This window comes from Cystoisospora suis, assembly GCF_002600585.1.
Source record: "Cystoisospora suis strain Wien I chromosome Unknown contig_2926, whole genome shotgun sequence".
Lineage (NCBI taxonomy): Eukaryota > Apicomplexa > Conoidasida > Eucoccidiorida > Sarcocystidae > Cystoisospora > Cystoisospora suis.
In genome coordinates, this window is record NW_027155721.1 from 22,854 (window position 1) to 49,074 (window position 26,221).

Consider the following 26,221-nt stretch of genomic DNA (forward strand, 5'->3'; position numbering starts at 1 on the left):
GTTGCTCCATGGACTATGAGAGAGCCCTTTGCAAGACACGAGCAGCCCGGTCCGAGCCACCGGGGGACGCCTGGTCTGACACACGGACAGCATCCTGCCCCGCTACCCTCGGTTTTTCCGCCCACCGTGGGACATCCGCCTGCAGGGCCACCGCGGCCTGGTCCCAGCCACCAGGCGTCACTGTCCGCTCATGAATTTTCCTTACAGATCCAGCATTCTGCCCCTCCAGCATCACTTCTTCGGCCGAGCTTGGCACACTTGCTTGCTGGGCCATCGTGGGCTGACCCCCGCGAAGGCGCTTTAGGGGCTGCTTTCGCCGCCCCGGCACAGGGGCCACCCGGTGTCCAGCAATCTCCAGGTCCTCGTCGGAGTTTGAGAGATTTGCTTGCAGCGTCGCCGGGGCCCAGCACCGTAGGACCCTCGTTTACACCCACTTCTGCGCCACGTGGAGACGGCGCTATGACTCTTCCGCGTCGCTATGCCAGTTTAAGAGAGTTGTTGGAAGGGTCGCCGCAACCTGGTCCCAGCCACCTAGGGCCGGCCCCTGATCAGATGGTTCAGCCACATCCGTATTTTGCCTCGCCACCCGCGCCTCCTCATCGGAGCTCGGGAGTTCCGCTTGCAGGGCCGCCGCTGCTTGGTCCTATGGATCAGGGATTATCGTTTGGTTCGACATTTTTGCCAGCGGGTCCTGCTTCGGTACCCTCAGGCCCTCAAGCTAACTGGGCAGATTTGATCGCGGGATACCCGCAGTCGGACCCAAGCAGCACGCACGGTCCACGTCCAGCACGTCGACGGCGTCCCAGAAGCCCGAGCGACCCGTCGAAAGGGTCTTCGCCTCGTGTCGGCAGGGGAGGGAAACGAACCCGAAAACGGAGCCGTCCGGAACAAGGGTCGACTGGCGTGGATTCCCCAGGGGAAGGCTCATCCGGTGTCGCGCCCCCTGTACGGGCTTCAGCGAGTACAGTGACTCGGCCGGCTGCTAGCAGAGGGCAGACTCCTGGATCTCAGGGCGGGGTCACCTTCCCGCAGTCCGGTGCCCCGCCCACTTCAGCCGGAGTCGCGCCCGCGGCTCTTGGCTCTTCTTCCCAGACCCGATTCGCTGCGTCTTCGTCTGGCGCAGTGTCACCTCGTCGGCAGTATCCGGCAATACTAAACCTTCTGCTTTTGGCTGAGAGGGTCCGACATACACCGGGAGACCCATCGCCCGGAGCTCAACATGTTAGTCGAGCTGCGCATGCGGGGCAAGAGGAAGCGGATTCACCTTCTGGGTCACGTGGAACCAGCGATACAGGCCGCAGTTGAAGGACGGCGAGCAGCGCACTTCGTTATTCGCTATTTCATTCATTTGTCTTTCTGCGGCGTGATAACTTGGGCGGAGTGCAGCTTTGCCTGCCCATGTGTTTGTCTATGGAAACACCCTTCCAGTGGCTTTACCTGCACCGCAGTTGTTTGCCCATTTTTATGGTAGCCATCGCCTTTGCCCAGAGAAGCACTCGAAGAACGCTAAACACTTCCTCGTACACGTGTAGTACCACCACGACAGAGCAGTTATTGTTGACTAATCAGGTAGGGCAAGGACGGGGTCAGTGCGGCAGAAGAGCGATTCACGGTGAACTGGAGTCGCTCCAAGACCGCGTGCCCGCGGGTGCGGTGCTAGGCAATTTCGAGCAAGCTTTTTGCTGTGGTAGGTGCCTCTACCTGGCCATCCATCAAATCACCGGCACTCGTTCGTAACGTCAGTGCTTGCCTCCTGATTTGTTACAGGGGTGTGCTCCCAGTGGATGTTAATTGTACTTCCAGTGGCTGTTCGGAGGCGACAGATTCTGCGGCGGCCGCTATCGAGGCGCGCGCCGATGGCCCTCATGTAGATAACAGTTACGGCTGCCAGTTGTGTGCCAGTTCGTGATCGCGCGCGCGATGGTCCCTTGCAGTTGGTGGGCGAAGAGAGTGCGTCAGCGGACAGGTTAGTGAGGCCTGTGCAGCCTTTGCGCAGTATGGACTGAAGCCTTGCAAATTTGCGACATGATGTGGTTCTTTGGGCGGATTGCTAGGCAAATTCTGTGGCTTTGTCAGTTTTGGCGAGGGCCAGCTACTGAGTGGGCGGGGGATTCGTCCGCCACATATAAGTGTTCGAGGCATAGCACCTCCGATAATAATCAAATGCATCATAGCATATACCGATATAATTACCTAGGAAGTAACTACGCTTTGACTCATAAATTGTTGACGCAGGAACACGGGTTCTACCCACGCACACGAAGTGCTCATGCGGTCGCAGTCAGGCGCGGCACGCTAAAACCCAGGAATGTTTCCGACGCTGGCACTCCAGGGACCGTCACAGCGAGTCGAGTGGGGAGTGGCACGAGCGGCTAGTGACCTGTTGGCAACACGTTTCCACCATCATCGAGTGCGACCAACCGGGGTCCCAAGGAAAAGCATGCGTATTGCACACCCTACCTTGCAAAGCCCCAGCCCTGCAGCTCACAGGACGAAGCCAGAGGACGTTTTGTGTAGCGTTGATCTGATATGGTAATTCTTATTGGCCAGCCGGATGCCCGGGGTTAGAGATGAAAGCAGAAGTAAGCATCGTCGGCGCATCTTAGCGGTCCGCTTGCTTTCTGTCCGGGCGCCTGAGCAGTACCTAGATTGCCCTGGATCTTACATCGTCTTGCGTGACGACGTTCCAGTCCGATATATATTTGGATCAGGTGATCGATTTCGCCAGATAATCCCTTGCCACTCATCAGGACTGCACTCTTTCACTACAGAGCAAGAAATTAGCATTCAGCAGCAGAGAGTGATCGGCGGATAATCCAGCCCTGAGTGGCTGAGAGGGGCCCCCCGTGGATCGAGCCCAGCACGTTCATGGTGCCTTGCAGGGCGTGCAACAGTATTGCGGCCACCTTTGCGAGAAACTACGTGATTCTTGAAAGTCACTGTTCAACGGTATCGCGGCCAGCTCCGCGAAAAACCCTTCATGATACGTGAAAGCCATTGTGCGGGGGGACTATTGCTGCCCAAGTTGTTGCCGCGTACAGCTTTCGGTTCGGCAGCTAAAGCGATGCAGTCTCACAGAACTTCGTTCTCGTTTCTGGAACGCTACGATGGGGGCGTGTGTCTCGTCCAGGAAAAGGACCGGGAGCTGTCGCACCGCCAGTGAAACAGAGGGGCTTCCCTCGCCCAGGGCACCTAGCAGAAAATCACGGGTGAGGGAGAACGTGGACACCCGGGGTGATGCGAGAGATGGCGACAGCACTCCCGTAAGGGCAAAGCGTTGTCCACAAATTGCTATCGCGTCGGGGAGGGCCCATCGGAAGCAAGAAGAGCCCCCCATTTCCTCAGTGGCACAAAGCGTGCATCTTTCCATTCTGCCTTCCGGCCCCGGCGCGACCGCGGATGCAACAGACACCGGGCTATGCCGTACCCCCAGCGGCCAAAGCTTCGCGGGCCGGCCGACTGACGAGCCAAATTCGCACCGCCTGGATCCGGCGGAGTGCTCAACCACAGAGTCTTCAGCCGACCACCCTCTTCCAATGGAAGCTGCTCCTGAATCTCAACCACTGACTCAGCATCCGGTTCTCGGAGAACCTCCAGGGCGCACATCAAGCGTTTCGACAAGCGAACTCTCCTACAACTGTCTCGGTGCAGACCCCCACGACGGAGGTGGTCACCAACAAAGCTGTGTTAACCCCAGCCAAACAAGAGAGGCCATCCTGGCTGTACCGGGTCCGGAAGTCCAGTGCTCATCGCCGGTCTGCCTCACCCCTCCAGCCTCGGAGCGAAACGAGGAAAAAGAGAATACGCCACGTCACATAGGCAGCAACGGTGCCCAGTATGACTCGCGCATGGGCCGAGCGTGGTACTCTCCGGAAGCATGCGGGGGGCCGCCTTGCCCCCTGACTGTCCGCGGGGCCGTTTCTTTAACAAGTTGCTTGGCCAGCCTTGGCACCCTCCTACGACAGAAGGTAATAGAACTGGACGGTGTCCTGGAGTCTCCTGCACACAGTCCGGTGCTGCAGAGCATAGAGAGGATTCACGGAGAAGAGAAGAAACGACAACGACCCGACTTTGTGAACACGTGCCGAGGCATGCCACCACTTCTGCTGCGGTATTCGGCACGTCGAGACACAGTTGGTTTCCGTTTGAACGGGTCTGGCCGTAGTAGCATCAGCGCGCATCTACGTCTAGAAAGAAGCCACCCAGCTCCACCGGAGTCCGTCGGGGGTAATCAGCGGCGGGGCGGTGCACCTCGTGAACGAATTAATGAAGCTCAATTGAGAAGTGCACGCTTTTGTTTTGTCTATCGTGTGGTGCCTTCTGTCAGGCTTGCGACGTTGCGGGACGAACTCAGAAGTTCATATGGGAGAATGTGCACGACTGTCGGGCTGAGGAGGAGCGCCCATGGGGAGAAAACAGGAGAGGTAGGCCAGACTGCGCGTAAGAGACTGGTGAGCGTTGGGGGCGGCTTCTTCGAAGGCGCAGTGGCGCTACAACTGTCGGCGAGCTTCTTTCAGGTTCTACGCTGAAGAAGAGTCTGGCGTACACTGCTCCTTGCCATGAGTCAAGGCGTAAGGATAGGAAGATGGATTGATCCGATGCTGGAGCACGGTTGTTTGTTCACTGAGTTCACATCCTGAAAGGTTATAGGAGCTGCCACCACCTTTACTTTCTGCCAGGGGCCTACAGGTGCCAGGAAGCAAGATACTGCCGCGGTTCGAGGGACACGCTAAACTCGGTCCGTTTGGACCGTGATGACTCAGCGGCCGTGCTTTTTCCATTCCGGTGCTCGAGTACAGTTCCTTCGGAGTGATGCGGCTTGTCTGCTAGGCCCAGGGCGCGTCTCGGACATCGCTGAAAGTCAAGCTGTCTCGTTCTTCTCTTGACGCGGGTAACTCCGTCCAGTGTTCTTGTGGCCGTGTGTGTGTCATACTCCTGTAGAAGTATCATCGTTCCTGGCCAGCCGGCAAAAGTCAGAGGGAGTACCTGAAAGGTACGTAACCACTCCAGCAGTAGCCGAGACTGATGATCCAACAGGCTATTTCGAACAGGCAGCATTGGTTAGGAAGCGGCCAAAAACGCCAGCAATGGAATGCGAAGCGAAACAGGGAAGTTCTAAAAATGTCCGAGGTGATACCAGAGCCTCGCCGGCTTTACAGCAGCAGCCGCCCCACGGTCGGCGTGCCACCCGTTGGTGTGTCGATTTAAGCGGTAGCCATTCTCCTTATTCCGTCTTCCCTGGAGATGTACCTTGGACTGGGAACAGAATAGACAGCCCTGACTACGGGTTTGAACCAGCCGGGCGCCAGGAGCTTGGGGGGGGGTTCCCTGTTAGCACGGACGGGACCGCCAGGAAGCGAGACTCAGAAAGAAGCTGGTGGAGCACTTGTGAGAGGCCGGCTACCTCTCCACCTGCACGCCGTCCAGCGACGCTTTCGAAGTCATTCATTGGTACGGCTGAGATGCGGGCTGAGTCCGCAAATGCGGACCGGGTGTACATTGGGAGCTGTCTCACGCCGCAACACAACAGCACTCGAAGCTGCCGCACAGCAGCACGACGCAGTGTGCTGGAGGAGTATCGCGTGTCTCAGGACTCTCTCAGCACATCATGCGGCCCAGACTGCGACCCGCTACCGGACGACTTGCGGGGGCGTGACCGGGGAGAGACTATTGCACTAGCCCTGGGGAGTAGCAGTAGTACAGGCGCAGCAGCCAACGGAATTTCCCAAAAGCAGGCGGGGTGTGGGAGGTTTCTTCGCGAGTTCGGGAACAGACAGGCACCACGGTATGTTCCGCCTCAGCTCCACGCCCGGACCGGTCCGGTTCCTATATTTGAGGCCTCGGTCAGCCCTATTTCCCCGGACTGTAGTTCCCCTCGTTCACTTCCTGGCAAGTACGGTATAAACACCCGCTTGCGCCCTGCGGGGGGAGCCGCCGATGAAGTCGGTCGGGCGGCCCCAGGACTTTAGTCATGGCTAAGGTTCTTCGTCGGCCCAGCCGGCTGGCAGTCCAGCCTTGCGAAGCAGGCAGCCCTCAAAGGCTCTCAGCTTGTGGAGTGGGCTGCACTACCGGGGTGGAAGACGAAACATTCTAACCGGAGCCAGGCTGCACAAGGCGGTAAACAAACACACACCCCGTTTCCAGAAGAAGGGAATAGAAGCCCTCGATGCTCTGGGAAGGTTTCTAGCAGTTGTATCCACGCGGGCAATCTTCGTGTCCGGTACAGGTGCACAGATGATCTTGACACGTGTAAGTCCTGCTGTTTTGTTCGCCCACAGTAGTCAAGTCTGGAAAGTCGGCGCCCCGACCTGCAGACGACGTTTGTGGAGGTTGCTGTCTCTGTTTTGGTAGTGCCCGCCATGGTGCTCGCTCTTCACGGGAGAACGGTACACGGGTCTCACGCGCGAGCCCAGACGGCACCCTAGAACACTGCCAATCGAGAAGTGACGCCGTCGTAAGGGCGGCCGTTTCCTTGGTGACACGCCGAGGCCTGCTGACTCCAGGGACGCTCGCCAACGTCTCGACACTGCCGCGCCGGACAGACTTCGTTAAGTCGGATACAGAGGACAAGGAACGGTGTTAGGCTTGCACAACCGTAGCAGCAGTGAGTCGGACGAGAACGCCAGCTATTCCGACACAGGGCTATGCTTCTCGAGTTACAGCTCGCACGAAAAGTTGAGTTCCGCACAGGCCGCTCTCTTCTAGGAGGTAGTGCGAGGCACCACCTTGCCGTCCCGTAGTCTAAAGTCTGCCACCACCCACTTGCCAACTGTGACATGCTCGCCTTCCAGAAGACTGATAATGTGCCGTTGTGCGAGCGACTCTTTGCATCGACAGGTCCAACGGAGTCGCTTCCCTCGCCGGAGTCCGCAGCGAGCTTTCCAGCGGGAGATACGGCGTCAGGAACTCGTCCGTACAAAGCGTGCGGCGCCGTGACGATGGGGTGATTAGGGGGCAGAAGTTGCAGGGCACTATCCGGGTTGGAATTGCATCATCTGTTGCGAGCGAGAAAGGGGGTATTTACGGGCCGATAGTTCAGTTGGATAGAATGCCCGGCTACGGACCGGGTGGTCGTGGGTTCGAATCCTGCTCGGCCTACAGCGTTATAGGGATCCATTCTCGGCCGTTAGTTCCAAGCCCTCCCGGCCTACTGCATGCTTGCGTTCACATTCTAACCAGCAGTTCATTACCTGCCCCCCGGAGTAGCTCTGATCGGTTTCAGGACGTTTTTATGGTGCCCGCCTCCCTCCACGGGTGGGCGGGCCACCTGCGTGTAAAAGTTCCCTTGTGACGGAGTGTCCGTATGCCAAGCCGTGCAGTACGTGGCGACTGTGCCCTTTCTTCGACAGGTTGGACGAGTATTTTTTTCTTCGCGAAGAGAGTCCGCGTCGTTGAAGCCCCACCAGTTACACATACACTGCCGGAGCGCCTTCACTCCGTAGCATCTTTCAGATTACTGCGAGACTCCCCTCGTCTCCTGTTTATCCTTGGTGGTCACTTCGCCGGAACGTCCTCCACGTCATCACACCGCGCGCGCAAGACGCTTGACTCGACTGTTCCGCTTGCGGCCCGTAATATATATACCCGCTTAACCGCAGAATCCGGCACAGGGGCATGCAGCAGCATAAACCACCACCTGCGAGTACAGTAAGACTCCGTACGCGGGCTCCACCCTTCTGTTCGTCGATAGCCGAAAGAAACGATACAGCTAGAACTTCTCTGGCAAACTGATAACCGATGCCGTGCCTTCAAGCTCACAGACAGAAGCGAAGTCTCTTTCAGGAGCTTGAGAGAGACTTCGCTTCTGTCGAGGAGTGATGGGGGTGCGGACGCCAGGGCTATCAGTGCGAACATATACAAGACATCTGACGACTGACATCTTCGTTGCACCCTGTGAAACAACCAGGCACCCGGGGTGCGCCTTGTTTCATCTTTTGTTTTCCCGAGGGGCCTGTCACAGTACATTCAGAACGGCTCGACATTGGCTGCACTCTGTTTTAGCTGTCTGTCTCGCGTCAGATCGTGCTTCTTTACGCTCCCAGTATGGGTGGCTGATTTGAGTCACGTAACAATTGAGGAACTTGGGAGTTTGAAAGTAGACAGGTGACTGGGCGTGGCAGGAAACACAGACCAGCACCATTGATTTGCAGTCAGACAGGCACTACGGTTTCGCATAGAAAAGTGCAGTTCTAGTGGTTCAGAACAATTCCATCATAGGTCTGTTGAAACCACTTGATGCTATCTTCCTTTGTCACTCGGTGGGGATGCCCGATTCTACCGCGCGCCCGCTTGCGGTGGGCAACCCTGTTCCCGGGCCGGGTCAGCTGCACGTAGAAATCCATGCCGTAAATACCTGAAAAGAGCAATCCACATCACGAAATGTTCACATCGTGCGAGTGGCCATCTGAGCATCTGCCTGGTGTGTGAACGAAGTCGCTCGGAAGAACGCAACTAGTATATTAACTGGAAGCGTGGCTCCTTCAGATCGCTATCCACGACGAGCATCTGAAGGAGAGCGCTACTACAAAACGCGCGATGAGGAGTTCGCGCATCCTGACAGGCTGGAAGCCTTTCCGAGAACACCTGACGTCACACCTCGGCGAAGGAGACGGGAAAAAGCTTGCGACACATTTTTCTTTGTAAAGTGTAGGCTGATTCGCCACGGGAGACACGCAGTTGTAACGATGCCGAAACGAGCGGTTGCGTACCGGTGGAGGGGTCGTATTTGATCCCTAGGTCGATGTGTTCCTGGATACCGAAACCGAAATTGCCGGAGTCGGCGAAGTTTCTCTTCTTCAGTTCATATTCCTTAACCTTCAGCCCCTTCTCAAGAATATCCTCTGCCTTCTTGCCCCGTACGGTAACATAACACGCAATCTTCTCATTACGCCGAATTCCGAACGACCGAATGGTGAAGCGTGCTTTTGAAAACTGGGGCCGTTGACCGGTCAACTGCTCCAACACACGAGCTGCGCGTGTGAGCCGATCTCCAGACTGAGCACAGGAAACCATACAGTCGAAAAAGCTAATGCAACCAACGGCCACAACACGGTCCTCGGGGAGATCACAGGACGCATCAAAAGAGGCGAAGTGGCAACGGCCTCCATGTGGTGGGTAGTACTACCCATCAGGCAGGCCATTGCTAGAACGCGTCTCCTACCAGACAGTACTCACTGTCGCCGGTTGATTCCACGACGAGTCTGCGCGGCACGACGTACAGATGTATGTGTATTCATTCTCTACCGAGAACCACCAAACACTGCGCGAATCTCGAGACGACAGAATATGGACAGTGGGAGAACATGGACGCAGAAGCACGCTATACCATGCTGTGAGGAGGGATGGGACGGTTCCACCTGCCCGATCCATGGACAGAGGAAAAAGAGAAAAAAGGCACGAATAAAGAAGGAAGAACGTACAAAGGGATTGAAAACTGAGGCCACGCGTCCCACAGTTGGCATGTGTACGATATCTCGGAATCAGTCCTGGTCTTTGCAGTGAGCTGACGGCGCTCTTACAAGAGAAATTATATCACATACAGCGAAGGATGAGCTGTCTGAAAAATTCACCCTAAAGAGCTAGCCCTTACTTCCCCAACGCATATGTTCAGGGTCAGTTTCTCAATGCGGATCTTCCGCATGGGATTTTCTTCGCCCTTCTTCACCATCTTGGTACGTCCGCGATGAAACAACAAACTGTACGACCCTCTACGGTTTCCGCGGGATACGAAGGCAAAAAGAGGGGCTAGGAGCCCTCCGGAAATAAAAAGGATAAGGAAGAAGCCCCGGGAGAAGAAAGCTGAGCCCTCCGGCCTTAACGAAACAGGACCCGCCCCGCGTCTAGTTTCACCATCTTCGAACCTGCAGCAGTACCCACGACGATCGGTAGTACATTCTAGTTCGCCACCCCGCAGCCGGATACATGCTGTTCAACAGAAGGGAAATCGGATTTGAGTATTGCATTTTTTTAATATAGGCCGGATGCTTTTATATCGTAGGGTCTGTCGACGTTTTACACAAGGTCGTGTACCTTTGCATGCCACTCGGCCCCGCAAGAGCAGGCAGGTTGTGTGTGGTGGGGGTTGTCCGGCTGCTCTAGATAGTGGGCTAGAGTTCCGTCATCGAGCAAATCGTTTGTGCTGGGACGTATACTTTTCTCTTTTGCTTAGTGGTTAAAGTGATTGACCAGGCGCTTGCGCACTGTCAGTCTCCACGTCCTCCTGCTTCTCTTCTTTGCGTCCTCTCTTTGCTGTTTGTTTCTCCCTTCGTTGTTAACAATGGCGATGAAATATGTGGCTGCGTACCTGATGGTGGTTCTGTCGGGGAATGACGCGCCCACAAAAAAGCAAGTGGAGAAAACGCTCTCCTCCGTCGGCATCGAAGTTGAGAACGACATCATGGATGCTTTTTTCAAGGCGGTTGAAGGAAAGTCCCCTCACGAGGTAAGCTGGAAACTCCCCCCACGCGCAGGGATACAATCGGCTGTGCTTGCTCTTCGTTTTCGAATGTCTCGTCTCGGAGATCTTGTTTTTCTTGGCATAGTGTCTCTCTCGAAACCGTGTCTCTTTGCTATCATTGTGTAGTCACTTAGCTGTTGGAGGCCGGAGACAGCAGAGCTCCGGAGTATGGGTTGTGCGCGGGATCGGATCGTCGCTTTGGTGCTGCTAGTCGACAAGAAGAAATCAGTGCGTGTAGGATCGGACGCCAGCATTCACGCGTTTCAATTTCCGTAGTCGTTGCGACGACGGAAGTTGTTCTTGTTAACTTTCCGAAGTACTCAATGTGTCAAGGCGCCTGCCGGGATTCGGGTCTCGTATCGTCTTCTTGTTAATGCACCCATTGTTACAGGTTATTGCTGAGGGAATGGAGAAATTGCAGAAGGTGCCCACTGGCGGCGCCGTAGCGGCTGCAGCCCCCGCTGCTGGTGGCGGTGGAGGCGGTGGAGATGCTGCTGCTCCAAAGAAGGAAGAGAAGGTCGAGGAAGAGGAGGAGGAAGACGATATGGGTTTCTCTTTGTTCGACTAACGGAATGCGGATGTGTTGGTCCCGTGTTGATACTCTTCCACTTCAGAGCGAACAGTGCCATCCTGTTTTGGCTCTGTTGTTACGTCTTTGTTTCGCTGGTCTGTCGTCTACAGTGTCGTGCTGTGCTTGGTTGAACTTGAACTTAAATTTTGCTCTTCTCCCGAGACAAGCAGGATACTGCAGTAGCGGCCGAGAATTCTAAACCGTAAGCCCGGGCTTCTCTGTGAGCTCTAAAGCCGCCGGGGTGTGTGATTCTAGGTCGTCAGCAGGAGAGCTTTGCGTGATCCGCCTGGCGGATCATTTCAGTGTGTGACCGAGGCCGAGTGACGGTTTCAAGAAGCTCAGCTCCCGAAGAGGACGTCGCTGCCGCCAGGTGCCGGGGGATGATTTGCCTCGAATGTGTCTATGGGGAAGATTAGTTTCAGCAACAGAACTCGCGGCGGGAAAACTTATCGAGTCTGGCAATAGTGTACGACTGCTATGACGAAGCTGTTTCACAGGTGGTCGGAGCAAGGACCTTTGCGCATTGTGGTGTGTTCGAACGATTGTGAACCTCACTACTGTGTACGGCACGCTTCACAGAAGTCTAGCCAGTGTCTCGCTTTTGTTCATGTTCGGCTTCACCAGAACCTAGGCAGCCGCCAGCCTGAGATAAGGGACTGAAATACATAGGTGCTATAGTTGAAAGACGCAAATACCTCACGGAACTTCTTGTGCGACGCCGGCACCCTTAGTCATCAGAGCATAATAGACTTTGAAAGCAAGAAAGACCAGAAGGCCGGTCTCAGGAATAAACTTGAGATTTCCGAAGATGTTAGCGATTACCCACTTCGCTGCCATCGGATATGCAGTTCTCTTGTTGAGTGCGACCTGGTGAGGGCCGTTTGAAATGAGCTAAGGGCCCCCTCTGCACCTCTAGGCAAGTGTGCAGCAACTGCGGCAGCTGTGAATCAGGATCAGCACAGCTCAGAACATGGTCTGGCTTGCGATGAGCTAGAATGGTGATTGTTTGGCGTGGTGTCTTTACCGATAATAGAATATGCCGTGCGGGTAACTCAACCATGAAGGGGAGCCAGGCCCACCGAACGATAAAGCGCCTCTCATCTTACCGTTCGTTAGATCTGCAGCAACGCAGCCGTGATGCCAGGAGCGAACCGTGTCTAGTCTCGGCACCGAGGACTCAATGTTAGTTTTTACCGCTCATGGAACAATGCTGAAAGTACTGTTGCCCCTCTCTGTCCTGCACTAAGCTGAGCAACCGGTCGAGGTGAAGACGGAGCAGAGAGGTGTAATTTTCTGCCTTGAGTGAAGACCGGGAATCGTTGCCGGAAACTTATTCGACTTTTCTTGTGGTGCTATGGTGATCCATTTGGTCAGCTCCCAAGAGTTAGTCAGTGATGCCTATATTGTGTCTGGAACGCCATCAGACCAACCGGGCCCATTGAGAGCACGCAGCTGAATGCTTCGCCGACCTCGCGTTCGCTGCGGTAAAGTACACCCCTTCTGCGTACATGTTGCTGACTAGGCGTCTGATCGTTTGATAGAGGGAAGATGTTGGAGAAGTCCGCAATCACAGCAAGGTATGCGAGACTACTCTCTCATTGAACATCTCAAACAAGTGGGCCGAATGCTAGTACAGTCACCAGTATTGTTGGTAACTGCATGCAAAAGAAGCCTTTCCCTGCATGGCTGCCAGCAAGAGAAGGCCATCTCCCAGGAATTCGGTACAAGCTTCCTCTTGTTCACATCGATCTACGAGAGCACGGCGACCAAACATACTTGACCCGGGTAGCACAGACCTGAGCACTATTGAGCGGACTTGTGCAATCACTACTGCATCGGCCGCCTGCGGACCACTACGTTCTATATTGTAAAGTTGTCTTTTCCTTCCGCCTCACGTTTTGCTACTTCTCAGGCGCCTGCGCCGCTGGAAAGTAAGAACTATTTCTATTTCTTTCTTTCCAGCGCTTCTTCCTTTTCTTCCTGTCTTCGTTTTCCGGGTGAGGATGGTGCTCTTCAGCATTGTGTTCACGAATTGAGTGCCTTTTGTCGGTTTCGTCCGAGGACTGATGAAAGGACTCGATTGTGAGGAAGTCCTGGTTGGGAAAATTCTTCCTGGCACTGTCTAGTAGTCTATAGTGAAGAAGTAGTCCGTTCCGTTTTATGGCTCCTGCTCGGTCAGGTCATAAGGAACTTCTCCCTTTTCTTTAGTGACAAGGGGGACGAAGGACGGCAGCCCCACGGTAATGTGTTCCGCTTCATGGTTGGATGCGCGATCAAATTTGAGCACTGCGTACATCTCGTCCTAACTGAATCAACCATTTCTTGGTTTCTTTCTTTTTCTGTTCATTTCTAGCAAAACTAGCGCGCCCGTTCGATGAACTGTCCGCGACTCAACTGGTACCCTACATGGGCTTCCTTGCGTCTTTCCTTGTCTTCTAGTGTTCTGCAAGGCCTCCTGTTCTTCAAGTTGTAGTATTGTTTCAAGTGTCACAGGTGTGCAGCGGGCTGGCTGTTTCTCGCTCCATCTTTCTTGAATCTCTTTCCGCCCTCCTATCACGTGCGTTTCCAGAGAAACACCGGCAGCTTGTCGTGTGTTGTGTTCGCGCATTCTTTCTCTCGTGTTCCAAGCGTTTTCCTCCTTTACCCTTGTCTCCATCCAACCCGTCTCTCTCTAGGCCTCTCTTTTGTATACCTCACTCAAGTATTTGTCAACACTCCCTTCAATCCATATCATCGTTCTTCTCCGTGCGGCTGTTTTCACTCCCTCTATGCCTTACCTCTCGTTTTCTACCTGATCTCCTAAGAACGTGTTTTTACGGCTCATGACTTGTTCGTCTCCTTTTCTTCCCCGGCGTTTCTTTTCTCCTGATTCCCCTTCGTTCTTCCGTTGAGACTCTTGAACACCCGCAAGGCAAAATGAATCCCCCAGGAGGGTTTGGTGGTGGCGGTGGTGGACTGTCACTTTCAGGTCCCCGTACAGGAAGCTTAGGAGGTCTCCCTACACCAGGGGCCCCAGGTGTAGCGGCGGGAGGAGGACCCCCACCACCCTTTCCACCAGGTTTCTCAATGTTACCTCCAGTTGGGACAGGCGGACCACCTGTGCCTCGGCCTGGTATGGTGGGTCTCCCTCCCCCTGGTTCAGCTGGTCCAGGAGGTGGTCCTCCGCCATCCCACCCAGGAGCAGCTATGGGTCATTTGAACCCGAGTGTCGTTAATAATAGTCACGTTCCAAGGGCTCCCTTCCCTGCAGCTGCTGCAGGAGCAGGAGGAGCTATGCCTCCAGGGGGGGCGGGGATGATACCTGGGGGGGCAGGAGTAGGAGGTGCAGGTTTCCCACCTCCGCTCATGGCACCACCAGCTATGAGTATGCTTATGCCTGATATGGCAGCCTTAACGTCTCTAGGTGTCCCTGTGTTAGCTCCAGGAGGGAGAAAACCAAAGAATATGCAACCTCCCACACAAGATATGGGGATACCTCCAAATCAGACCATTTACATCAACAATATCAATGACAGAGTCAAACTCACAGGTATGCATTCGCCAGGAGTTATAATTTTGCGTTTTATGATGCGGATTCCATCTCTTTCTCTCATCTCTCAGTCTCACTTCATCTCAGTTTCTCCCTGCATACACGTGTTTATATGCTGTACTCTCTCTCTGTGTGTCTTTTGTATGGATACAGTATGTACACACGTGCCCTGGACTAGCAACTATTATACACTACTCGATGTGTGCGCTCGTATGCTGACTACATGTATAAAACCGTAGCTAGGGAATTGCATGCTCAGTCTTCTCCATATGAATCCAGACCTTCTCAACAGTGCAACCTCTTCTCCTTATATATGAAGGCTCACCTGCTGACATGACGGAGTTATGATGAGGGAGATGACACAGTAGGCAGGCTATCGCCACTGTTTTGGTATCGCTCTCTTTCCCTCGGTGCACTTCTTTATCTCTCTTTTGCATTTGGCTTTTTGTTCTCTCTGTTCCATAAGTTTCTTTATTGCCTCCGAGACCGCTCTGTATGTGAATACTGGGGATAGTAGCAGGGTTGCATGCTGCGGGGCCTTGCTACTTTCCCAGTGCTGATAGGAGCAGGGTTGCATGCTGCGGAGGTTTGCTACTATCCCAGTGCTGAGTTAGGTCAGAGGGCCGGGCGCGCGACTAGAGCCGTTTCTCAATCCAAGGGCCCGGTTGTCGTGCATAACCTAACCGCATCACTTTAGGGCGCTCGCACAACACTACGGGTTTAGGTCGGCTCAACGTACATCTACCCTCTTTCTTCTGCCTTTTCCGTTTAGAACTGAAGGAAAACCTTAAGAGTATGTTCAAGCAATTTGGTGAAATCCGTCAGATCGTGGCAATGAGCTCATTCTGGAGGCGGTATGTCTGTACACGTGGAGTGCCTTACAGGGGAGAATCTAGAGACGCTTAGGGAAACCCTCATCTCTCCGCGGAAGGGTATCTGGCTGTATATATATGTATATAGATACATGTATACGCCAGTGTGTGTGTACAAGAACAATAGTCTTCTCCCGAAACTTTTCCTCTTCTACGGTTTACGCTGGAGTCATCTGCTTTTGTTCCTGCCGTCAGAAAAACTCAATCTGAAGTGCACGGGTACATCTTTGCATTGTAAGTGTATTTGTACGTGCATCTGTATACCCGATTCCGACATCTTTTTGGCGATCTTGAGGTGTATATACACACTTGCGCTATACGAATCTCCGGCGTGTCGAGATCTTCTTGACAGCCACGTAGCTGGACATACCTAGGTTCTAGAGGAATTTGCGTTGTGAATCTTCCTCTGGAGTGGTTCGGGTGCATGAAGTAAGCGGCTGTTTTCCGCCTGGCCAGTGACTGCGCGCAGGTGTGTGTATCTCGGGGCATACATCTCTTTCTATTCTCCCGCTATGTGTGCACGCGTATGCTTGGAGAGATCGATGATGTCTGTCCAGCATCACTCAAATTACTTCAGATACTTACTCAGCTAAGTACACATCCTGCTTGACTGTATAGACGGACATGCGTGTACACGTGGACGTTTACTGCTTGGTGGTGCTGCGCTTGTAACTTCAGTTGAGTACGAGGAAGTGTAGTTCCTGTTTCTTTCTTCTTCACACTCTTCCTTCTCCAATGTGCTTGACACCAACTTTACAGGGGACAGGCATGGATTGTTTTTGCTTCGGTCGACGCAGCCACGAAGGCGATTCAAGGCATGCAAGGCTTTGTTTATCATGGACAGCCGCTGGTCAGTGTGTTATTTCTGTTGTCGAAATTGAAGAGATTTGAGCGCGGTGTGCGTACATTCACTCTTTCGTGTTTTCTTTCTGCTGCATCGATGTGGTACTCTAGAATGACCAGCAACCACTGGGTCCGAATCATGGCGTGTTTCTTCTTTCTCTCAGATCGAAAACGGGACTTCACGAGCTGATGCTTTTCCCTGTGTTCCGTAGCCGCAGTCTGTTGATTTACAGAAAATATGAGGCTTTTGAAGAGTATCTATGTTAACCTGGATGAACTCGGGATTTCGTCTTTTACTACGCTACGCTATGCTTGGGCTTCAATGCACATACACCGCAGCTTACGGCCGGTTTTTTCTTAAGGTCGATAGCTTTTTGGTTAGTTGAACTTCTCCATGGTACAACGAGTAATTACAGCTATCTTCCTGCTTTATTGACGGTGGGTCTAGTCTTCTGTTGTTGACAGAATGTTAGTCATCTTGCGTACTTCCCTATACTTTCATCCTGTCCTTATCTATATTTGCGCCTCACTATGTATTTCTGTAGAGATCCTTTCGCACTTGGGCTGTCTCCGCACAAGAAGTCCTCCAAGCGGCTCCCCTGTATTGGTTTCTCTAAGTTTCTATTCTTTGAGTGTGTATGTCTTGATCAGTGTCTGCTCTGGACCTCGGTATCTGCACTTCAGGGGAGGCATCTAAAGGGTGTATGGATATCTAACTTGTATATGTGTATGTGTCTCGATTGTCTATATATGCGTCTGTATAGCGTATAAACTACAGTATCACCAAGAGTGATATCATCGCCAAGGAAGACGGCACGTTTACACCACGTCCACCGGGCCCGAAGAAGCCTCGTGCTATTCGAGAGAGAGAAGAAAGACAAAGAGAGCTGTTTCTTCAAATGCAACATCAGTACATGCAAATGCAGGTAAATGCTGACCATGCGCTGACTTCACTCAACAAGTTGAGAGAGAGAGTCACGAGTGTCTGTGAGCAGTGTCTATAGATACGTTTATATCTATGTCTAACATGTATATGCAGTGTGTAAGCACGAACAACTACTGTTAGGATGTGGCAGACGTGTGGTGCAGAAGAAAGACGACAGAAAAGTAACAACGCTGGAGGGGAGAGAGGGAGGCATCGCTCTTGAAGGTCGAGAGTGGGAACCTAAAAGAACGCATTCTCACTGGCACGGATCTAGCGGCCGTCTGCGAGGTTTTGCTTGAATGCTGATCACAGGTATAGTTAGCTAGGTGGAGATAGATACACACAACTCTGCGTAGACAGACAGGGAGACGGATAGACACATAGGTAGACAATTTGCTTCTTCTCGGCATCGGTGTTCTCCCCTTGTGGCGTGGCCAGCTGTCGAAAGGGTAAAATGTTTGCTTTTTGCTGTTTAAACCGTCTCTTCCTGTAGGCTGGAGGAGACGTCAATGGAACGGGCGCTGCTGCGGGTGGTCTCACAAATGGCAATGCCACCCTGGATCAGCAGCAGCAACAGCAGCAGCAAGGAACTCTAACGACACAAGCAGGAGGAGGAGCTGCCGATCAGGGTGAGTCTCTCCCCTCTCCTCATTTGTTCCACAAAGACATACAAATGCGGATAATGTGCGGGTATGTGTACGGTAGATGATAGGATTCGACAGCTTGCTTGCCTGGAGCTTCGCATGCTGTCGCAAGTATCTATCGGTATCTGTGTCTTTTATCTGCAACTACACGTGTACCCATACTTCGATTTCCTCGTCTGTCTACCTTCCAGGAGCGAGAAGCTCCAAGAGTGAACGCCTTTGAGGGTATGTATCTTTACCTTCTCATATCGCGACGCTTCCTTTCCCGGTGTTGATCTTCTCCTGGCAGCGAACAACTTGAAAAGAAAAGCGGAATCGCAGTTACCTTCTCCCCAACCTCCCAAGCATGGCGATGCCTTCGTGCCTGGACCGCCGCCTATGTCTGCTCCTGCTGTCGACATGGTACGTCGTACAACGTCCTTGGAAGAAACAGTACCAGAAGATGCCTGTCCTGTCTCTTCTGTATATAATCTCTTTACGAGAATTTACCTATCACGTCCGCATGCAGAAGTTCTTTTGTTTGGTTTGTCGCTTTTGTGTTTCAGAAGACCTGGTATAGTAGCGCGCAAGTGATATACTTCAGGCAATCTTGAAAGAGACTTGATGCACGCGATTGGGGACTGACTGCGGGCGGTTTTCTTCATCGCTGCAGACGGATACATTTCTCTCGCGAGCTGATCTTTTTACTCTTTATGAGCAGTCTTTGAAGCCAACTTTTACGAGATATAGATCGAGCTGGCTCATCTCACACGAAGTCCTGTGACCTGCAGTTCTCCTACAACTCGCGTTATATCATCATTGGCGTGCGATAATGATGCTACGATACCAAGGTGTCTGTTCATAGATATATGTACATCTATATATAATCTGCTTATCATATGCATGTAATCTTGTAGAAGGGAGAAAAGACAGCCGCAGAATTCTCCGGCTTTCTTTCGTTCTTTCTTGTGGACTCTTCTCTTTTCAGAACTTCCCTGCAATGCCCAACAAAGTTTTGTTCTTGGAGAATCTTCCCGAGGATGCGACGATGGAGGGTCTTGTAGCTCTCTTCTCTATGCATCCAGGAATGAGTGAAGTCCGCCCTGTCTTGTGGAGACGAGTAGCCTTTGTTGAGTATGAAAATGAGCTGATGGCAGCTAACGCTATGAACGGTAAGTATTAGGATCACTTCTCTATTCCTTTCATGTCTCTCGTTCTCTCCTCGACCTGTCTTGTACGACAACGGTACGGATTTGTGTACACGCGTATATACGTATTTATGCGCGACCTGTCCAGGTGTAGGCACGTGTACAGCTGTGTATATACTGTGCTTCGCTACGAGAAGACAGAGAGTATTCGAGCCTCCTCTAGATGGATGAACACCACGGAGAGATATCGTGGTCTTTGTACCATATGAAGAACCTCCCGTTGTTTGTCGCCTAGGGATGGATCCGGGGTTACCGGGGTGCGAAACGTATACATGTATGTCTTCAACGTACGAGCGTATGTTCGTAGGTATATAAACCCATGTGTATTGCTTAATATCAGGAATCTTTATCATAACTCCTCTCTTTATTTCCTGCTACACCGATATAGAAGAGCGACGGAGCTGTTTATATCCGGCGTGTAACTGTTCTTGTCGTGTATTCGATGCATCTTGCAGGGTGACTTCTTGAGAATGGTAGTCAATCGGTGTGTATGTGGTAACTGTGCCTGTAGCTCTTCAAGGCTACAATATGAACGGAAGCCAAATAAAGATAACATACGCCAGAAGATGATGATCGTTGCGGGTAGTTGTTCGTGTCCTCCCGAGCCATTCATTTTCAGCTGACAGCCCTATCGATTCAAGCTAGTGCCTCTATTGGTGAAAGCCTTGAGAGGCCTCCTGGAAGGAAAACCTCATCGTTATTCTTGTCTTGTCATTTGGGATCTTGATTAAGATACACATCATAAGAAAGGGGAAAGAGAATCGGAGGAGGGAAAGGTCTTCATTCTCTTTCTTTTTCCCTTTCCGGTATGAGCTGTGTGAACATCATCACTCGAGGATGGAGATGCTTCGACCCCGGCAGTGGTGGAAGCTCGATACCCATATTTTGTATAAAGAACCTCCAACTTTTCATACTGAAAGGCAGGGGCAAAGGCTTTTGTGCGGTTTCTATTGAGAGGTGGATTCTTCTCTTTCCCGACTGAGTTTCGACAGTCTTGTTTGAAATGCTGAGCATGTTCGCATATTTCTCTTAAGCTTGCCCTCGTGAATCACCAAGCCTCTTGTCGTACTCCTTTTGCAGAAATGGATAAGGAGGCATCTGGAGTTTTTCTTTTCTCATCGTGTCTAGCTAAGTTTACTTGGAAGTGACCAGTGATAGGCAGGGCTGCGTCTAGTCGGTTCACTTTACGAACATATACAGAGCAGAGGCTAGTAACGAGGTAGTTACTAGGGCGGCTCCCATTGCTTTGGTCGAACGAAACGCCTTAGAGACGTTCATTTGTAGCCTGCCTTCCCGATGCCAAGGTTAAGAAAGATACGCAATAGTTCTTTTGGGAGCGTACAGAACTGTCATGGAAACGTTAGGAGTTCACGATAACTCAGTTGTTTTTGTACAGAAATATGTCAAAAGAAGCTAGCTAGCTTCTGGTTGAAAAGCGGCCAAGAGGTTTTTACTCCTCTTTCTTCCTGTCCTTCCAATTTTTGCTCACACTGCCGTGGAACTGAGAACAATGAGAAGGAACTCTTTTTGCGGTAGACTCTCTTGAACGGCATACCAGGACGCTAGAAACAACACCTCCTCAGTCTTCCTAAGCGTGCCGCATATACTCCCTTTCATGGGTTCCTCACCGGAGACACTGATTGTGTTATAACAACTGCACAAGCTGCGTCACCCTTCTCGTGACAAAAGACCCTTTTCTGTGTGGACACAGGATGAAAGGTTGAGAAAGAGAAACATGATCGATTCATTGCCTGCGGAGGATGTACACAGCCAGCAACTCCCAACCATCCGAGTACACGGCCGATCTGCTTAGCAACGTGTGTTTGTAGGTAGGGTGCGGTGAGAACTACTTACAGCTTAGTTGCCCAGAGGTGCACTTGTCTTCAAGCCTGCTAAGCAGTTGCCACTTACGCGACGGAGTGCGGAGTGCTAGATTGGCCGCTGTTCGTGCGCTATCAGGTCCAGCCAAAAAGATTTCGTTGGAGGCTCCGGCCAAGACCCAGCCGGTCAATGTATCGTGCTACCAAATGTGAGGATTTACAGCTCGATCTATACGAAGGAAATTGAACTATGTTTGCGGGCACAGCACTCCGACTGTAGACTGCCCGTGCAAAGGTAGGCATGAGGGACACTCAGTCAGCAAGACTGTCGACGTGGGATGCCTCGGGAGAACAGGGTAAAGACCGGAGCGTATGTTCCACGGCATCGGCGACAAAGCTGACGCTTCATCGAGAAACGCCACGAGTTTTACACAAAACAAAACACGGACTTTTGCCCCGGAAACGAGTTGATCTGTCGGAAACATGACCGAACTGTTGAAAGGTACCATTTCCTCATCCCCGCCCACATTCATCCCCGCCCACATTGATTTGCAATTGCAACTCAACCGCTCAACCAGCAGGAAGTTGGCATGGCAGTTTCTTTTCCATATGTGACGTCTCGTAGCTAACCTATGTAGCGAACGATACACTCACTCGTCGATCTACTTTGTTCAGTACACTTCGGAGGCATTGCGATAGAATTTTCTGATGCTTTTTGATTTTTGAGCCGTCATTCGGCAACACTCTGGCGATAGAAGCTAGTTGTGCAAGTACTACCTGGGATTCTGCCATTCAGCTAGCCTCCCCTGGAAAAACAGTCGTAGCTGACAGCCGACTGATTGTCCGGCTCTGCGCTGGCTCTCAACGGATATACACGGAAGAATCCGCTTTTCACTTTTTTTTCTTGCCGTTTTTCTTCGTGTCTGGTATCTCAGCTGTCTGGATGTGTTGTTGAACAAGGAATTTGCTATGAGGAGCTCCATCCGTACTAAACAAAAACTGTGGCACTTGAACGAATGCCCCACTTTTACCATTGTTTTTTCTCCCCTTGCCTCCCTTCTTAGCCTTGGCATCTAGCTCGCCTTCAAGCGTCTTTCTTGCTGCATAGATCTGCAGTTGCTTGATCCTAACAAACGGAAGCGGAGAGAAAGCGTTCTCTGTCTGAGGAGTGATAGAAGTGGCGGTAGTCCGGCTGGATTTCAAATGCGTGGGAGGAGGATACATGAGAGATCTTTCACGGCTCCTATAATTTTTAACTTCTAGCGAAGTTTGAACCAGACAGCAGCTGGCGTGTTCATTGTGTACAGACGGCTGCGTCGGCCTTGAGTAGCGCGTTTGAAAAAAGATCGCATCTTTCCAGGATACTGAGCCTGTTTTTTTATCTAAGGTCACGGCTTTCTCTGCTTAGTGAAGCATCGCATCTTCTGAAGGACTCCAGGCAACACACTGGAATCCCGTAAGGTCATTGCGATCACCGGACCGTCATGGTACGCGTTTCTGATGACAGTCGCCACCTGATATCTAGCACAGATCGCGGCCAAGGCTCAAGAGCACTGCAAACAGCTCTCCACATCCAGGCTTGTGAGATCTCATAGCATGGAAGTGAGTTCTGTTTGAGGGGCTTCTTCACCGTTTGCTTGTGCTCTGAAGCGTGGGCCGGCCCTTCTACAGACGCCCTTTACCGTGCTCCCAAAGAACATGAAGGATAGCTCCCTTGAGTGAATGCCTCCTACCTATGTTCGTCAGTATAAAACTGGGGGAACTTCTGCATCAAAGCGAGGCTGCTGGCATTCAGTTTGTCGACCATGGTTGACCTGATAGTCAGGGGGGCCGGTGCATCAACACCGTCTGCTTCTCTGTATATCTTCATGGCCCGTCAGCTTACGGTGGGGTTACCTTTGTAATTTTTGTGAGGGTGGCCCACTGAGCATACCAGCACGAGTGAATCAAGCGGCGGATAAGAACTCTGTAGCGAGTGAAGATGCTTTTTTTTTTGCTAATGGAGACGTCGTTGCTGGCTGCATGCATGGGACTCGGCAGCCCAGTGGTCGGGGCCCCGCCATACACACTTCGAGCTACGCACACCAGAAGCTCGCATCGGGGCTTTGTTACGTTGTACTCTTGAACCTCCCCATCTTAGCACTTACGCGTAAGCGCTAACAAAGCTTACGGCGCGGAGCGGTGTCTATGGACTCTGTTCGGGAGCGTCCTTCCTGAAAATGAAGTGTGCCCGGCTCCTTAAAGGAAAGCAAGGACACACGCGCGGCTGTCCGCGGCGAGCGTGGGGGGAAATTTGTTCCTCCCGTGCCGTGATCTGTTCATTAATGTCAACCAATACTCCTTCAGGGGAGCGAAGCTGCAGGATTAGCTGAGATGCTGTCCGACGGTACTTAGCGTCAATTCGACTCAGCTAACACGTTGGGGAACCGAGCTTGACCGTTACACGGAAGTCTGTCGAGATATGTGAACAGCCTCGGCTTTCAACGTTCACGTGATGTCTCCAGCTGCTTGCTGTTCCTTGAGCTACACGCCAGTTCCTGTGGCTTGCAGTGCTCCTTCTGCTCACGTCTGCGAGTTTTCGGTAGTGCTGGGAGAACTCCGTCACCCCCCGGAGGCACACGCGGGCTCATGGTGAAGACCGCGGAAGGCCCGTGTCCGTGTAGTTGCGTGACAGGTCATTGGCATTACTTTCCACTCGTCTCATTCAGCACACCGCCGGGATCTTTTTCAACACTATGTTGCGCAGAACCGTTTTGTTGGCAAAAACCTCACGATGCGCCCATACTTGCCTCCCCCTCCAGGGGACCATATCCCCGGAAGGAGCCGGTCGCCCTCTAGGTGCCCTCGAAGCTCCAGTAAAAATGCAGGCTCCTTGTACAAAGAACAGCTTGGCTTTCTGCGAAGTGGCATGGTGTCAGCAGACGACATCCGAGCCATAAAACAGCTTAACTTGCACCTCCTCGAAGCGGTAGCCGATTCAAAGTTCAAGCTCAGACACAACGAGCTCAAAGCACATCTTGAGAAGACAGTCGCGGCAATAGACAGCCTTGAAAACTCCGTGTCATTACCAACAGCGACCTGTCAGTTCGCCTCCCGACCGCCACATCTTCCTCCTCGATCGACGAAATCGTCGCCGACAACGTTAGATGAAACCCGCCCAGCTCGTTCCCCTATTCCTCCTCCTTCCTTAAACTCAAAAAAAAATCCCATCTTCGGTGGTCCAGGAGGACCCCACGGTGCCGCGTGCACACCTCTGAAAAGTCCGCCACGGGACTGTCATATGTCGATGATACACTGTCATACTCACAGTAAACTTGCTCCGCCTATCCCTTCTTGTGCGGGAGGGTTACTTCCAGAACTCCTTCATCATCACCATCACTACCCATGCTGTTCAGTACACCCGGGTATCTGCGACGATGGTTGCTGCAGACCTCACGGCTGTCACGCCTGCTCTGAAGAGGCCAGTGCTGCGTACGAAAAGTGTAAAAACCTCGCCTTGCAGCTCAGCCGCGCACAGTCGGAGACATCCACGCTGTATTTGCAACTCTCAGCCGCGCACAGAGAATACGAACAGATGCGGGCTCTCTATGAAGCTCGCATTCGTGAGGCCGAATATAAACTGGAAACTTACACAGATGTAGACTTCCCACAACTCGAGCATATGCTACTGCATGCCGAGTCGCTAGCAGATCACTTGCAGCAGGTCCGAGATCACAGTCATGCCTGGTCACTCTGGTCGTCGGACCTTCTATGTTACCTAAGGTCTTTACACGATCGTTGCTACAGGGGATTGCATTGTGAGGACGCGGCAGCCCTGAGACATGATGACACCTGCATTGCTAGTCCTCGCGCGTGGCCATCTCCCTACCCTCCAGCCCATCACACTTATCAAGGGTCGCCCCGCCTGCCCCAAGGCCCCAGTTCGCCTTCTTTGTCGGGAGCATCACCGCAGCGCGGCGGAGGAGAAAGGGGTCGGAGCCAACCCGGGCACGGTAGAAGAAGAAGGACGCCAACGCCCTGCTCAAATAACAGGTCAGCATCACCCTGCTGCTCTGTGTCGTTGAACGCTGCCGAGGTGGAGGAGATCCGTGCTCGGGCTGGCTGTAGTGGGCCTGTCCTTATGGTTCGTGACGTGCAGCCTCAAAGCCGAGAACAGGAATGCGAGGGACCCCGGCGCCGAGTACTCCGTGACCCGCAAATTTTTGACTATGTCACGTGAAAAAGAATGGTTCTGGCGAGGCTCTCTGTTTTCCGTTGTGTGTGTTGTCCCGTCACATGGTGTTCCGTGCCTCTCGCCAAGAGTGTCAGCTTGTAGTTGTTCTTGACTGGCTGTCCGAAGCAACCACATACAACGTCGGTGTCATCTGTGCTTGCATGGCCACGGTTCACGCGTGGTAGCGTTATGGACAATGTTCACCGTCCTTTAGGTTCTGATCATGAGAGACAACTTGCCTTAGAGAGCGCGCACAGCTGATCTGACTCAAAGTGCCTATTGTGAGTTCCTGTTGGATACCGTGTCAAGCCTGGCGGCCCCGCCTGAAAAGAGGCCCTGAGGCTGCCGCTTTCGTCACCGCGAGTCAAGGTCGGTTCGGCTTTCTCAGCTCGTTCAGTGTTTACAGCGCGTGTCGGTTTATTCCGTGCGATATTCTGAAACATTTCGTCTGCAAACTGAAAAAGTGCATAGGTGATGATAGTAATTTGCCTGTACTCCAGCGAGACCGGACGCCAGCTGGAGCAGATCTCCGTTTCAGATTTCTTCGAGCCAACCTTTTTTTCCCGAAAACTTGTGCCTTCGGCTATTTTCCGTTGTGCCCAGGCAGATATTGCAGTCTGGGTTCTGGTATTATAGCACTACCCGGAACGGAACTCCTCTTCGCTGCGCGCAGCCACTGATGTCTTTCTGATTTTGCTAGACCCACGCCGCTTCTCTATGGGTTTTTTGTCTGCCTCCGGCGCCCGATGTGACCCCACGTCTGACACTCATATTTGTTAATGTCTCGGAGGCGCGATGGCTAAGATCAGTGGCTAGCTCTGTCATCCGCCGGGGGGCTCGGCGTGGCTCGAGATCACTTTGCAAAAGAGCAAAGTTAGTCCGTCCCACCGGCTCGACGTTCTACCCTCCGACATCGCAGCGTCTGCCCCGTAGGGCAGCACAGCACCACGCGGTCCTCCACTTGATCATTCCATTACACGTTCGCCCGTGTGCACGACTCCGCCAGAAACTTCTTGCGGGGTCACCACCTGGGATATGATATTTTCTCCCCTTGTAGCTGGGCAACGTCTCGTGCTGCCAGGGTCACGGTTTCAATTCTCCGACCGCCGCCGCCGTAGGCGGTCTGTCGGGCACGCTTTCGGCAACCCATACTACCTTCTA

At 52.7% G+C, this 26,221-nt stretch overlaps 3 protein-coding genes across 3 annotated transcripts; 1 reads left to right on the top strand and 2 right to left on the bottom strand.

The window, feature by feature from the left end:
- Positions 1–3,897: 3,897 nt before the first annotated feature.
- Positions 3,898–4,473, bottom strand: CSUI_005908 (uncharacterized protein). Its single transcript, XM_068066074.1, has one exon. It carries the CDS (start codon positions 4,179–4,181, stop codon positions 3,957–3,959), a length of 225 nt encoding a protein of 74 aa, XP_067921949.1. The 5' UTR covers positions 4,182–4,473; the 3' UTR covers positions 3,898–3,956.
- Positions 4,474–8,189: 3,716 nt separating this feature from the next.
- On the bottom strand, positions 8,190–9,978 carry CSUI_005909 (ribosomal protein rpl11; the record flags this gene model as incomplete). Its single annotated transcript, XM_068066075.1, has 3 exons — positions 9,590–9,978; positions 8,709–8,994; positions 8,190–8,353 (listed from the first exon to the last, which is right to left on the bottom strand). Exons 1-3 carry the CDS (start codon positions 9,665–9,667, stop codon positions 8,190–8,192), a joined length of 528 nt encoding a protein of 175 aa, XP_067921950.1. The 5' UTR covers positions 9,668–9,978.
- On the top strand, positions 9,422–19,663 carry CSUI_005910 (rna recognition motif-containing protein). The gene is made up of 10 exons (XM_068066076.1): positions 9,422–10,441; positions 10,848–12,604; positions 12,940–14,556; positions 15,329–15,410; positions 16,188–16,278; positions 17,036–17,197; positions 17,690–17,825; positions 18,130–18,242; positions 18,808–18,991; positions 19,539–19,663. Exons 3-10 carry the CDS (start codon positions 13,944–13,946, stop codon positions 19,595–19,597), a joined length of 1,440 nt encoding a protein of 479 aa, XP_067921951.1. The 5' UTR covers positions 9,422–10,441; positions 10,848–12,604; positions 12,940–13,943; the 3' UTR covers positions 19,598–19,663.
- The last annotated feature ends 6,558 nt before the right edge of the window (positions 19,664–26,221 follow it).

Excerpts from the sequence above, each read along its gene's own strand:
- CSUI_005908 (XM_068066074.1), bottom strand. The coding sequence starts at position 4,181 with ATGCGCGCTGATGCTACTACGGCCAGACCCGTTCAAACGGAAACCAAC.
- CSUI_005910 (XM_068066076.1), top strand. The coding sequence starts at position 13,944 with ATGAATCCCCCAGGAGGGTTTGGTGGTGGCGGTGGTGGACTGTCACTT. Across the intron at positions 14,557-15,328 it reads TGACAGAGTCAAACTCACAG|AACTGAAGGAAAACCTTAAG; the intron begins GTATGCATTCGC and ends TTTTCCGTTTAG. Across the intron at positions 16,279-17,035 it reads TTTATCATGGACAGCCGCTG|CGTATAAACTACAGTATCAC; the intron begins GTCAGTGTGTTA and ends GCGTCTGTATAG.